A 15,440-nucleotide genomic window follows, 5' to 3' on the forward strand; every position below is an offset into this window, starting at 1 on the left:
TATCACAATATCGAGTTAACTGTTGTATGATTCATTTAATTACTTTACGATGTCGGAGTATGTTAAATTCGGACTAACTGTCTAATCGTAGCAATTGTATATTCGAAGTAGATTATATTCGTGGCAAATGACTGATAAAGCAATGTCGGAGTAACTACAAGTCGTGGCATGCAACATTCGTGGTAACTGTAGCAACCCGTAGGTAGGCACTCGCAGGTATACACCTGGAATAAATGCGTATACCTGCGAGTGTACAGAGTAGAACATGTGCGGATTTCCCGCGCTTTAATGGCACCCATACCTACTGTTGTTATAGCCGTGTTATACTGTTATCACAAACTTAACAGTAGGTAATAGGTATCAATTACATTAATATATATTATAATATTATATATCTAAACAACTACAGCTTACAATTTTTATCATGGAGGCGGCTTCATAATTAACATGTATAAAATAAAATAATATGTTTGACTTTAAGGTCTAAATTCCTTTGATGCTCCTGATCTCTCTCGTGTCTTATTTAAAGTTCCTTTATACTCCACTCGAAATCCAACTCGCTTTTTATACTCCTATTCATTCCCACTTCTTATAGCTACAATCATCCAATGCACAGAATGCTCAGATCGGTGAATCTAGTGTGACCTTTGTCGATTGTCAGTCATTAAATTTGTATTAATATTAATATTACCTTTATGTTATGTCTATTTATATTTGTTATCCTATGTTTAAATGTACTTTTAATTATTATGTCAGCTATGTAACTTAAAAACAGCCGATTGGCGTCTATACTTAAAATAAAGATCTCAAATATAATTACACAATACTTATTAGTAGAAATATATTTTGTTTCATATATTTATGCAAAAAAAAAACTTAAATTACCGTATTGTATAGAATCCATTCTTTTATAAACGCAATTTAGAGGACCCCCGTCTTTGGTTGTGCTTTTACAACCTTTAAAGTTCTTTTATTGTTTTTTTAAATTGCACAAACAAACACGGACATACGCATCCACATATAGAATGACGAGTAATTCAATTTTCAATTAAAAAACATAGTAATATGGGTTTGTCCCATCCAAATAATCGAAAAATATTTTTACAGAGAACCATAGCATCTTCTTTGAGGAAGCAATAATATTACTAAGATTCAAGAGACTATGTCTCCTATTTATTTTTGTCAACAAACTAAATACCAAAAAGTATGAATATTCACCATTAAAAAAGTAGTTTTAGAATGAATGTTTAGATATCTGGTTTTTCAGGTATCAATGAATTTTTCACTCCCTTTCATCCCACCATTAAGGCACATGTTTGAATTGATCGATAAAAATTGCCCAGTTTAATGATATGACTACAAAAATATATATTTTAAAACAAATGTTTTTTTTGTAGTTCCGCCTATATGTAAACGTATAATATAAAAAAATGTACATATAAACTTATTATAAGCCATATAATTTTGGAAGTATTGTATAATGACAAACGAGTTTTTTTTTTAAATGAATAAAAATATATTACATTTTTCCCAACTAATAAATATTAAAATATAAAAAAAAAAATAATTAAAAAAAGTGTAATATCTTTTAAGTTATTGAATGGATCATAGTTAACCAATCTCCCGGTATACATATAATATATATTATATAACGAATACAAATGTTTTATTCGAACATTATAATAAGTGTAGTTATTATGAAAAATAAAATTGTTTAAGCCCTCTAAAAAAAAATTTTGCTAAAATATTTTCGGTTAATACATGTTTCGGCTTAAAAATTGTTCGATGAAAATATTTTCGGAACTATTATTTTCGGCGTAAATGTTTTTCGGCTATAATAATTTTCGGTAAAATTATGGTCGGACCAAATACTTTCGGCTAAAATATTTTCGGCTTTTTTATAGCCCCCCTTTCGAATGTACTGAATAAAATGTAATTTCCGGGCCTGAAGTTAGTTCCATAAGAGTCCTTACGACTTGTTGTCTTATAGCTATTTATTTATTATCAAATTACAATAGAAAAGCGGGTTAATAAAATTTGTGACCAAATACCAAGTCTTAAAAAAATACGTTCAGGAATTCAATTTTACAAGTCCAACGCACCCCGCGAGAAATCTTCCCCTTTCTTGAAGAAAATGAATTATCGAATTCGCAGATGTGAGCTCTTTGCCCGGGACAGGGAACGAGTGTTTTTCTAAAAAAAAAACAGGCTGCGCGCTGTGGTGCAGCCTGTACGCAGGTTATTCAAACGTCGATACCCATTTCAGCCCGTTTATAGCAACGAATTTGACCTGCGCGGCGTTTAAAATCGATACGATAACCATCTATTGCGCGTAACTTGTCGCAGGCGACGCCTGACGAACGGAACGAAACCACCAACGGCCGTCCGCGAGTGACCATATTTTATCTTGACCGGCGGCATACGTTGTCTGCGGTTGTAAACGGTAATCGCACTTTGTTGCTCGTCGTGCTCGCTATGATTAAACAGTAACGACTAACGTGTAACTTGTAACGCCTCGCACCTGCGGCCGTTTTTCTACCTATTTGGCGCAAATGAAAAATTAATCTGAATAAACGAACGCGGGCGGCGGGTATGTTATCTTGTATACTATTAATACATATAGGTGAAACAACAATACAAACGTAGCTAGAGTAAAGGGTGTTGATTGCCAACACTGTAGAAACCATTATTTTGTCGGATTTTCGTTTGAAACTTTTAAAGTGATTTTATTATACATTGTTAACAGGTAGTACGACACCTACATTTTGCTGTGCGAAATCGACCTACCTATCTATTGCTGTTGGTATGTATGGGCGTTTTTTTAATCTGTGCTGAACAGGAAGTTGGAACGAGGCGATATCTATATCAATCAACTCGTGAAGATCTTTGCATTTGGCATATTTTGGTGAGTTAACAGTAATTTCAATTGCATTAACCCTTAAAAGACTGAATACCTTTTTTTTTTTTTAAATATCTATTTCATATTGACAATATGGTGTCGATGTTCTGTGAGCACAAAACTTGTGGTTTTATTTAGTAAAGAAATAAAGTAATGAAAAATTTAAATAAACCCTAAATCAGAAAAAAATACTCTAAAGCATACTTACTCTATACGTATTTCTGTAACAATTTTACCATCATTAGCGCTTACAATAGTCTGTTCATACGTTGTCAATTGTATTTTTATTAATATTATCTGTCTACATAATAGGCATGTTCTAAGTTGTCAACGTTTATTGAAAACAAACGTGCTCATTAAAATATAGTTAGTGGTTTATTAAATCATTAACATTACAGTGTTATTATTAACACTCTTTTTTTATAGGGTATTATTGTTCTTCTTACTGGTTTAATAACACTATTTACAGGGCTATCCAAATTTCATGTTAGGATAATTATTGCTATGAAATAATTTTTGTAGCCAAAAAAAGTTTCACGTATAAATTTAATGTATATTTAATTGTCAGAATAATATATTACAAGGAAATAATTATGACAATACATTTAGAGACTTAAATACATTTATTCTTCATGGCTAGAACTTAATCTACTTCATTATATGAACACCTTTCATTAGCGACTTTTAGATACGCTACTGAAATTTACTTTAGTTATAAACTTACTAAAAGTGTAGATTTGATTGAAAAAGTGTAAATTTAGTGGAAAATTAAAAAAAAAATCCCTTATCCCTCAAAATAGAGAAACATATTCAACAAGTTTACACATTCAGCTAATGGCCATTGTATCCAAAAGTTGAAAAAAAGGTTTAGATATTTTGCAGCTTAAACATAAAATGTTTTATGGTCATAATACTTAATCCTACAAATGATTATACCACACCACAAATTGACCGTTTCATTACTGATTTTAGTTTTAATAATTTTAAATTATTTTTTCTTTTATCTGGGTTAGATTGCATATCAAACACAGAGAAATAAAAAATGAAGTATATAACTGATTAGAGAATAAAATATTGACACTAATAAAACATCGATAAGAACTGTTTGACAAATAGATAGGCAATTGACAAATGAATATAATTAATAATAAAATTATCATTATTTGGATTTTATATATTTTCTTATTTTTATAATTGGTTTTGTACATGCAATTTAGCTTGTAGTTAAATTGACACCCTACCACTCCTCACATATCAACTATTATTTATTTCCACCTAGTTTGTATTTTTATTATATTGTTTTTCCTTGTGAATTTGTATTTACCATTATAAAATACTTTTTATTTGGTTTATAATCATGTATGTTCAAGAGACAGTTTATCTTTAATATAAATAAATATATATATATATTTATATTGGATGGATAGTGGATACCTTTGTCCTTTTGTTGAATTAATGTTTTCTTAATAATAGTTGTTGTAGCTAATTAATTGGTCTTTATTTAATTATTTAAGGCCTCCTTCATACACAACACACACACTCGCACATACACGTGTAACATATCTATTTATCAATTTAATATCCAGGTTATGAAATTCATTCATAGTAATTGTTATTAGTTTTTTTTAAATTTAGCTGGCTTAATAGATTTTTAAAAAATATTTAAAACATTGTAGGTAAGACAAATGTAGGTAAAAATATATGTTTCATTAACAGATGTTGTATAATCAAAAAATTGATTTTTTTTTTTTAAATTATCCCTTGTAACTTTTGGTTCTCATCACTTCAACAATTTTATTTCACAATACAATTAACATTTTAAGTTTTTTAATAATTATAATCAAATCTAGTCTTCAACTTTCAAGAGTGTTTTTTACAAAGTAATTGGTCTATTTGCCGTTCCAAAATGTTAACGTTATTATTAATAGATTTTATTTATAGGAAAAGGTATTTGTTGTACTACAATTTACACGAATATTGATCGATGGCATAGTAAACACGTGTTTTTAGTGAATGCTTGAACAATATTTGAAAGTTTGTTATGCCATATGTATTTAATAAACTTGTATGTCCTTTAACATTATAACTATGGACCTTGCGTTTCTAATATTCACACACAATGTGTAGAATTCTATTAATTCATACCTTACTCAATTTTCTAAAAATGTTCATTTCTGACACCTGTGCACTTTTATTAATTGATTCATCCTAATAAAAATTGAATTAAAATATATTATAATTTAAATATATTTAATAAATATTATTAAAAAAAACTATTTTATTGTTATTTTAATTATACACATTTTTTAGTTTTATATTAATTGTTTTTAAATTATTTCAGAATTACTAATCATCTACAGCTGGGTAAAATGGCTGAAGATTATCAAACAATATCTGCAACAAACGAGGCATTACTACTTACAAATATGAAAACTATTATTTCATTTATTGAAGAAAATTCAGTGATGGAAATGCTATTTGCTGGAGAAGTCCGCTCGAGTATTACTGGCTGTAGTTTGACCACAACTGTAGGTGTTGAAGATTCTACATCGGCTAACTTTTTAGACTATTCTCAATTAGAACTATTCTCTGAACGTGAACCTGAATTTTTATTATCATTTCTTATAAATAATGATAATTTCCTGTATACTTTAAACAACTGTGTAGATATTAATGTTCTTATTCTATTAATGAATATATTTGCCAAGATCAAAACATTACCATCCAGAAGCTCGTCAGATACAGATCTATTTACCATGATAGAATATTCGAAATACTTACGGAATGTGAAAGCTTTAATGGTTATTCGAAACGCAATCGGATTATTAAGCTACGATCAATTGCAAGAATTTTGTTTTAGTTGCATGTCAGTACATGAATTTATAACCAGTTGGGAATCTAAAATCATTTTATATAATATTGTCAAAAGAACTTTTCTTATAATGAAAACTTTGTATGTTGATATGAACCCAAATGACCAGGTTGATGCAGAATTAATGATCGAAAGATTGAAAGAGATAAAAATTAATGCGCAGGTGCTGTATGATGTAAAAAGATGGCCACAATGCTACAAAAACCTTTCCATCTATCCATTATCTAAAGATTTGATTTCTAGAACTGTAAAATTGAGCCCTAATATTATGAATGGCAGTTACGATAATGTCGAACACTATTTAGATGTACAGTTACGTTTAATTCGTGAAGATTTTGTGGCGCCTATGAGAGAAGGTATTCAGTTCTACAAATCAATGAAAGAAGCTGGCATGGAATTTGAACGTATTCCAAACATGCATACATATTTTAAAGCCAAAATTGAAAGAAAAACTATTATTGATGATAGGCTGGCATATGAAGTTAGTTTTTATTCTACAGAAGACTACTCAAATAATAATTCTAAGCGATTCATGAAAGAATCACTTTTAGTACTTACTGATGACAACTTTCGTACTACGTTTTTTGCCACCGTTGTTAAAATATTTCGTCAAAATACGAAAAAAACTAAAACGTTAATATGCACACCCTTAAATACTGATATTAGAATAGAACAAAATTCATTATACACTATGGCTGAATCTGATACTTACTTTTTACCGTACAAATATACAATGAAAGTTTTAAAACAGTTTGATGTGAATAGATTTCCAATGCCATCATATATTGTTTATGGCAAAACTAATCCAAGTATCCCTTGTTATTTAAACTGGCCAGATGCAAAAATGTTTAAAATAAATGATAAAATATTTGATGTTTTAAGTGATGACCAATGGCCAGATGAAAAGTCCTTAGATCTGGATAGTGCACAACGCTTAGCATTTAAAGCGGCTCTTACTGAAGAATTCGTAGTTATACAAGGACCTCCAGGCACTGGTAAAACATACATTGGTATAAAAATAGTCAAAAGCATTATAGAAAATATGTATGAAACAAATATACTAAAACAACCGATTTTAGTTGTCTGTTATACAAATCATGCTTTAGATCAATTTCTCGAAGGTTTATTAACCATTACAAACAAAATTATAAGAATTGGCGGTGGTTCACAATCAGATATTTTAAAGCCGTACAACTTAAAAAATATTAAAAACAAAAACGAAGAAACTTTAAGAAACGCGTTTGTGGTTGGATTAACCACTACGGGAGCGTCAATGCGGCATTCTCAGTTAATGAAATTTAAACCTCCGATTGGTAAGTATATAACTGCAGTATGACTTAATAGAATTATTTTAGTTTTTATACAAATATTTTAATTTCAAAATACTGAAAAATTGTAATTATAATTTAAAATTAACTAAAATAAGAATAACTAATTCAAAATTATATCTTACATTTTTTAAATACTTAAAATACATAAAAAATAAATATAAATTTCTGTAACCAATTTCAGTTACAAAATTAATTAATTCTAATACGTATTTTGAAGTACTGTCCATCTTGGCTGTGTTGTGTAAATGCAAATGTTAAGGTAAATGTGTGACGAGTGAGGACATGACAAAGAACAGGTATGTAGTAAAAGTTAGCTGAAAAGAGGTCCATGAAGAAATAGAGATAGTTTACAATAATAATTGGTTGGTGGTAGTGCAAGGTGTTTGTTTGAGATACTTCAAGACTAGGGTGGTTGATTGAAATAGTTTGGATTAATGATGATTGGTGAAGTACAAACCAAACTACTACTTACTAATTAGTATTAAAAACTATTATTATCTTATAGTATAACTTAAAACTCTTAAAGTATTGATTTTGTAATTTGATTTTATAGTTATTGTCGAAGAAGCAGCGGAGGTGTTAGAATCGCATGTTGTTGCTTCTCTGACAGACAATTGCAAACACGTTGTTTTAATTGGTAAGTGAAGTATAATTTGTTTTCAGCTTTAATATGCTATCTGGAGAATTGCTTCTAGTTTATAAGAAATAATTATTGCTGTATAATTTTATCAATATTAAAATAGGTAAATTCTTCTTTTTTATCTATCCTTCATTCTACGCCAAATGTGCCAGTCTCTCTGTCCTCTCTTACACTTTTCTGATGACCAGGACATAATCAAATAAAATACCTAACCTAACTAAATTATTTTAAATGAATTGCCTTATAGAAATGGTTTTAGTTCAAATCATTTCATAGCTAATTATTTACATTTGTTATGAACACTACATCAAAAATCACATACGCACAATTTTTTTACCAATGTCGTAAGTATGAATTTTATAAATACTTAATACTAAACAACATGATTTGCGAACTCCACTCAAATTCCACCTATTTTTTAAAACAAATTTTGATTATTTTGATAATGGTTTCAGATTGTATCTAACACATCTACTGATTCGAACTCCATAGTTTGAAGTAACTTACAAAACCAAAATCAGAATCTTCTACTTTTGTTTTTTTTTTTTTTTTTTACCACAGTGTTTTTTTTACAACTTTGGAAGTTCTTTAAAAATAACTAAGAAATTATGAGGCCAAACTTGGATTTAGCAAAATAATAATAATAATAATAACAAAAGTATTTTAGTTCTTGTTGCAAGAGAAAGTAATTTATTGTACTTTATAGTATTATCATTACCAGTGAAAATAAATTGATCGGTAGGTGATTTTCCACGAGGATGATGGCCTTTAGAACACTATAATCCATTGCCTTTATTATTGTTAAAAGTTTGTAAATTGAGTTTGCTATAACTACCTCTCTTTAAACACGATTGAAAAATCTGTAAAGCATTTAGTTTCTTCCAAATTGTCTTTCCATTCTTCATTTTATAATTATCACACAAACTCTTTATTTTTTTTGTATCATCTGACAGAGATAATGATATTTTTGTATCTTTAGATTTATGTACAAACCTCGATACGTTTAGTTTTAAATATATAATCATTTCCCGTTTTTTTTGTTTTGAATACATTGATCAGCTGACCAACCTTTAATTATACCCTCAAAATATTCTTTAGACTTATTTACAAAGTAGTTTATTATTTATATTATATTTATTATTATAGACATCCTACGAAATTGTATAATATCTAAATTGCCCATTTTACTACTTTCTATATTATTAAGAGAACTCTACACTGGCCATTTTTTAAGGAGTAGAGAATAGGACATTTTCAAAACATCTTAATTTGGACTTTGAACTATAATGTATTATAACTTATTAATACAGTAATCAGTATACTTTGTTGATTGCCATTTTTTGTCAGACAATCACAGTCATTTCTATAGGATAAATTACAATTTTTTCCCCATCAAAACAGTTTTACGCGGATTAATTTTTCTCAGGCTTCATGTATAGTTAAGGAAAGAAATTCATACATATTATATATGACAAAATTATCTGTGCACCAGCAACCGAATTTTTTCGATATACCTAATACAACCGACGCTGTATCATTTTTAAAAAAAGTCCTTTCATAATTAATTAATTATTCATTAACTGACTGAAATGTTTAAAAAATTGCAATGGTAGAGGACAGGCAATGTTGTTTTCTATATTATGTGAAAATTAGGTTTCTTAGTTATGATTATACCTTTGTAAAATTAATCCGCGCAAGGCTGGTTTTTTTGAAGAAGATAACGGGTGTGTGAGACTTCAACTAGCGATAAGTTTTGATTTTGTGATGATTATAAGCAAAATATTCCCATGTAAAGGCTATTATTTTCCATAAATTAACTTATTTTTCTTAAAATTCAAAATAAAGATTTCATATTTTTAATATTTTTCCCTGTAATTTTAATATTTACGAATTATTAAGATATTTTTATACCTTTGTTTTTGTTAAAGTGATTTTTTTATTATTACCAAATGGGTTAGTGTTTCTAAACCAATGGTCATTATAGTTTTACTAAGTGAACTTATTACTGTACTGAATTGCTACCGTTTTAGCATCGTCATGAAATGTATTGTTAAATTGATTTAGCTTATATGCTTGGATAGTAGTCCATAATATATCAAGTTGTTAGAAAGATAAACAGCTTTAAATAATTTTTTGTTTACCATTTACTAGCTATAATAAGCTAGCTTTTTAAATAATATTCATTGAGGTGGAATTCTGTGTCCGTAGAACTAATTGTAACTCTTTCTCACAACTTACCAGTTGTCAACAAAACCTATTTTATTGCCAGTCTGCGAGTCGTAAACAAAATTATAAATAATCAACTACATGCCAAATTTTTTTAAGCATTGCGGTTGTAGGTAACATATTATTAAAGGTATATAATTATTATTGTCAATAAAAGATCTATCGGGTTAATTAAATTAAATTAAAAAATATATAACTTGAGATAACATATAAAACGAAATTTATATTTAAAAACCTGCCTTTCTCTGGTCGTCGCCGTCAGTATCAACACCATACAATATGTCTGTATCCCCATAAAATATAACATTTATGCACTTCGTTGGGTTCCTGTTTTATTCTACTTGTATCTGTTTTTTTTTTATTAAATCTTTTGCATTTCAATTTTTACATTATTCTGTTATTAAATCGATATTTACATTTTATTTTTCCTCTTGTCCCTCAGGCTCTGTGTTCGATACTCAATTCCAAAAACGTAAATGTATACGTTACTACTGTTTTATAAGATTTAATTTCTATTTAAAGAAATACTTTATTTTATTTTGGAAGTATTGTCCATCCACATTAGACGTTTTACTTATAATTATTAAAATCTTATTTTTCCCATTATCTTGTACAACCTAGTCTAAATAGATAGGTACAGTCTTCAAATACACTTCTTATTTACTGGCTAACTACAACAATTTTCTAAACCCAGCTATACGTTGAACAATGGGTTTTATTAACTTGGCAATATTTGTGAAGAGGTTTAGAAGGACAAAATCATCCTTAGAATTTTGTTACGCATAGTTTTTCTATTAATGTTTCTTGTTAAAGTTATCCGATATGAATTTTAAACTCTCTTGAAAAAATTGATCGAATACCGGTTTATTTTTATTATTTTCTTTTAAGGTATCCGCATGTGCTTTATTATACATACCTACATATATATTTTTGACTATAGTTTATATTTATATTTTAAACATTGTAATTATTTATTACAAACACAATTATTTGGGTTCAGGTGATCATAAACAACTACGACCACGGACGGCAACTCAAAAGCTCGTAAAACAATTCAATTTTGATGTTTCACTGTTTGAACGTTTAGTAAAAAACGGATTCCCTTGTCATACTTTAGAAACACAGCACAGGATGCGACCAGAAATTTCATCGTTAATGCTGCCTATTTATCCTTTTTTAAAAGATCACGAGTCGGTAAATAACAGAGATGATATCCGCGGTGTTACCAAAAATGTATATTTCATTCATCACGAAGTACAAGAAGAAAAAGTAAGTTTGTTTCTCTTGGACGTCACAGTAAATAAAAGTACGTTTTTGTCTTTCACTTGCGGGACACATTATAAAAAAAAAATACATTACCCAAGTTGTTATGCATCACTTATATCTAGCAGCTATAAATAACCTAGAGCCTAATGCACATTAAGATATACCCACTCAAATGTTAATTTTGGAATTTTTTACATATGAGTTTTAATTTGTTTGAAAATTGTTTAAATACTATTGCGTATAGCTTGATGAAAAACAATAAAAATAACTATATAATTATCTAAGGTAATAATTATAAATAACACATACATAAAGTGTCGTTATGTGTATAGTTGAGAATAAAAAGTTATTCATTATTATTTTATACAAATTGCGGCTGATATTTCCATTAAGGTTAGATGGACTAGTCCCTTTTTTTTACATCGGACAAGAAATAAAAACCCGATAATAACTTAATTTTCGTCAAAAATTGGATGTATCCCCTTTCTGTAACTAGTAATTTATGTGTGTTTTCAGGCGACTCCTTATAAATCGCCATTCTCATCACTAACATTACTAGCCGATTGTCTTGTTAATAAACCAAATCTTGTCAGCTTATAAGACTTTCCGTAACGTTTTTTTTTGTTTACACGTAGCCTATAAACTTCATCTAAAATTTAATTTTTTTTATAAAAAAAAGCTCGAAGAGCCCCCTTTTCTTCAAATTGTACTGTAACTTAATCTTATAACGATTAACCATTGCCAAAGTACTAACTTGTTTTGTCAAAATTAAAGCACTATGAATAATTTTATACATGTATTAGAATTGTTTTTTTTTGTGCACATGTAGGTATTGGGATCTTCAAGTTATAAAAATATGCACGAAGTACGCTTTATTATGGAATTTGTAAGATATTTATTGCGTCAAGGATATCGACAAGATCAAATTACAGTTTTGGTTACCTACAAAGATCAGTTATTGGAATTTGAAAAGGTATAAATATTTATTAAAATTATGTCTATTATCTATCAATCATTTTATATGTATATCAACATGGCATAAAATTGCATAGGTTATTATAAAATTTGTTAAATCTATTTCATAACACTGACTTTTTGATAAAATCTTTAAATAATTCTCCTGAACCGAAATACCAAATAATCACGATTGTAGTGGAATGTTTTTCATGTTTAGTTTTAAAAATATTAATAATAAAAGTAAAACTAAGAAAATAAAATTTACTAACAAGAGTATCATTTGGAAATTGTCCAATTTCCATTCATTCCTATATAAAATTAACTTCTTACTTTCGATTCACACTAAAACACTTTTTTTCTTCAATTATTTGCTGATGTTCTGGCCACGCATAGTATTTAATTAAATCATAAATAAAAAGGAATTTTAAATAATAACGTCATGTTGTAAAAACTTACTTTGATATTTCATGATTTATGTAGATTCGAGAAACTACCTGGAGCTTGGACGATTTTCGAATCGATTGTGTTGATGGCTATCAAGGCGAAGAAAGTGATATAGTTTTATTGTCGCTAGTGCGTAGCAATATAGACAACAATATAGGTTTCTTAAATATTCAAAACCGTGTTTGTGTTGCATTATCAAGAGCCAAAAACGGTTTATATATCATGGGAAACATGGATAATCTCATCCATTCAGCCATCTGGAAAAAGATTAGCCACACTCTTGTCAATCAACAATCACTTGGTAATTAACTATTAGTATACAGAAAATTAGCTTTAATATACAGATGCATTTATGATGTACACGTTGTATGTATAGCCCTCTTGAAGAGTTTATTTCAAAATGTTACAACTATATTTTTGGTTTACACAAAGTAAAATATAATGATTGTTAAAAAAAAAATCGAGGGTAAAAATTTAAGAAAATATTGTCTATTTGACTTTATAGAAAAGTTGTATTCGGAAAGCGAGAAGCATTTTTTTATTTAGAAAAATTGCTTTTAATGAAGGCTATGATATTCTAATAAAACAAAAAATATGTAAAACAAATTAAAATTGAAATAAGCGTTAGTATGTGAAGAAGTAAGATGTATAATTGTATTATAAAGAACTATTATAAAACAAAACAACTGCAGAATTTAGTTGACCTGTCAATTTTTCTTATTTAAAAACATTACAGTAAGTTAAATTTATTTGTTGAATAATTATAATCTGTGCTGTATGCAGATTCTGAACTTTACTAGGTTGAAAATACTGTTTTATTTGACCATTAGATATTTTCTAGAGTTTGAAAATTACAGAATCATTTACATTTAATTAATCTGTGACTGTACTGTATTTAGATTAGATTATGTGTTTGTTGAATCGCGCTTTTCCACTGCATTTTTTTTTCTTGTGAAATTAGCTCAAATAACAAAATAAAACAGTAAATTAAATAACTTTTAATATATTAACCATTTATTCGATACCAAATTGGTTATTTTAGAAAACACTAATGTATAAGTATTTTTTTAGGGAAAATATTTGAACACATTTCAGTATATTTTTGTTTTCAATATGTTTTACTTTTTAAACAAATTGTTGTTTAGTCATGGTGCAACAAAACAATTTATATTTACTTATATCTTTATTAATAGGTAACAAGTTATCTTTATGTTGCGAAATTCACAAAGATTGGGTTAAAACAATAAGTAGGAGTTCTGATTTTGCCCGAGCTCAATGTTCGAAAGTTTGTAATACGCTATTGGATTGTGGTCATATATGTAAACAGTTTTGTCATTTTTGCGATCTATCACATGAACATCTTTATCGATGCAGAGAAGAATTTACCAAGTAATTATAACTTTCAGTGAATATAATGTTGATTGTGAACATACAACATTTTAAATATGTTTTATTTAGGGTACTGTCGTGTGGGTTACAACTAAAGATTGAATGCTGGATGCAATTTTTGACGTTTACGTGTCCTCAACAAGGTAAGCTGTATACTTATATGAAATAAAATTTGTGGTATACATTTCTGGCTTTCTTTAGTAAAGTTAAAAAATAGAGTCCTTTATATGTAATACATTTTCATAATTATTTATTTTTTAATTATCTTATAGGTCTTTATTTTAATCATCCAGTAAATTTTTAGGTCATGCTAAAAATTTAGAATTTAAAATAATAAAAAAAAATTATACTTGGGTAATAAATTATTTTTTTAAAATAATTTGTGGCATATCTAGAATGGTGTAAAAAAATCCCCTAAAAAGTCTATACTCTATAGTCAATACTTGGATGCAGTTAAAGTGTAGAAAAAGATTAAAGTGTCCCAAAATAGTGTTATTTACACTTATTTTATTGTATGTTTTTTGATTTTTAATGTGTACTTTTATTTTTTTAGATATAAAAAAAATGGACCCTCTTCCTCCTAGTTCAACGAGAACGTTTTTTTAACGATATCACTAATGTTTTTAGACCCATTACTATTCACTTTTACGGAATATTAAAATAATTTCTTTAAGACTTCCCTATTTGGTTTAAAGTGTCAATTATAATGTTTAATCAGAAAATTACTATATTATACTAGGTAGTCAAATTAATTTATTCACAATGTAATTGTTGTTTAATACTGTATTTTTTATTAGTTCCTACTAGAAAATTAAATTAAATTATTATATTGTATGATTTAATTTATTAAGAATAAATGTATATTTCTGTCGATGTTAAAAATGTATTTATTTTGTTTTCAAAAATTCTATGTTCTAATGTTATTAAAACACGAATTCAACAAAATGTTGATATTTTTTTTCATTTTCTATTCAAACCTCAAAAAAAAAAAAAAAACGATATAAGAGTTTGAAAATTTATAAATTGTATTTACATAACGAACGTGAAATTTATTTATTTATTTATAGTAAGTTAATTTACAATACATTTTTATTCTGTAGAAGTTAATCTAAAATACATTTTATAACTTAAATTAAAAATTGGAAAACTTATAATATAATAATCTTGGTGTAAATTAACTCTTTTTTGAAAAATCAAAAAACTTTATGTAAGATTTTGGATTGTTATTAAACAATTTATAAAAATAAGTATACAAAATATATTACAAGTATGTAATTATAGTACAACAATAATTGATACAAATCAAATTCAAGTAAATCTTAATACATATTGTGTTTTTAATAGCAATAAATATGTAAGTTTAAGAGATGGTCAACCTTTATGTAATGTCCTGTATACTGTCCTACATTTAATTGT

At 27.6% G+C, this 15,440-nt stretch overlaps 1 protein-coding gene across 2 annotated transcripts; it reads left to right on the forward strand.

Annotated features, from left to right (window-relative positions):
• The first annotated feature begins 2,341 nt into the window (after positions 1–2,341).
• LOC126839240 (NFX1-type zinc finger-containing protein 1-like) lies at positions 2,342–14,862 on the forward strand. 2 transcript variants are annotated; one of them, XM_050574430.1, is made up of 10 exons: positions 2,342–2,623; positions 2,747–2,905; positions 5,241–7,084; positions 7,656–7,739; positions 10,969–11,237; positions 12,064–12,207; positions 12,672–12,936; positions 13,829–14,024; positions 14,094–14,167; positions 14,578–14,862. In XM_050574430.1, the coding sequence occupies exons 3-10, from the start codon at positions 5,269–5,271 to the stop codon at positions 14,628–14,630; spliced, it is 2,901 nt and encodes a 966-aa protein (XP_050430387.1). In that variant the 5' UTR covers positions 2,342–2,623; positions 2,747–2,905; positions 5,241–5,268; the 3' UTR covers positions 14,631–14,862. The 2 variants fall into 2 exon arrangements, with proteins under 2 accessions (XP_050430387.1, XP_050430378.1); XM_050574421.1 differs by having other exon boundaries at positions 2,342–2,590.
• Positions 14,863–15,440: the final 578 nt, after the last annotated feature.

The sequence above is a fragment of the Adelges cooleyi genome, unplaced genomic scaffold, assembly GCF_023614345.1.
Source record: "Adelges cooleyi isolate 19-005CV unplaced genomic scaffold, UGA_ACOO_1.1 ACOO_flye_CR_arks_rails_tigmint_CR_PRNA_108, whole genome shotgun sequence".
NCBI classification, from domain to species: Eukaryota; Metazoa; Arthropoda; class Insecta; order Hemiptera; family Adelgidae; genus Adelges; species Adelges cooleyi.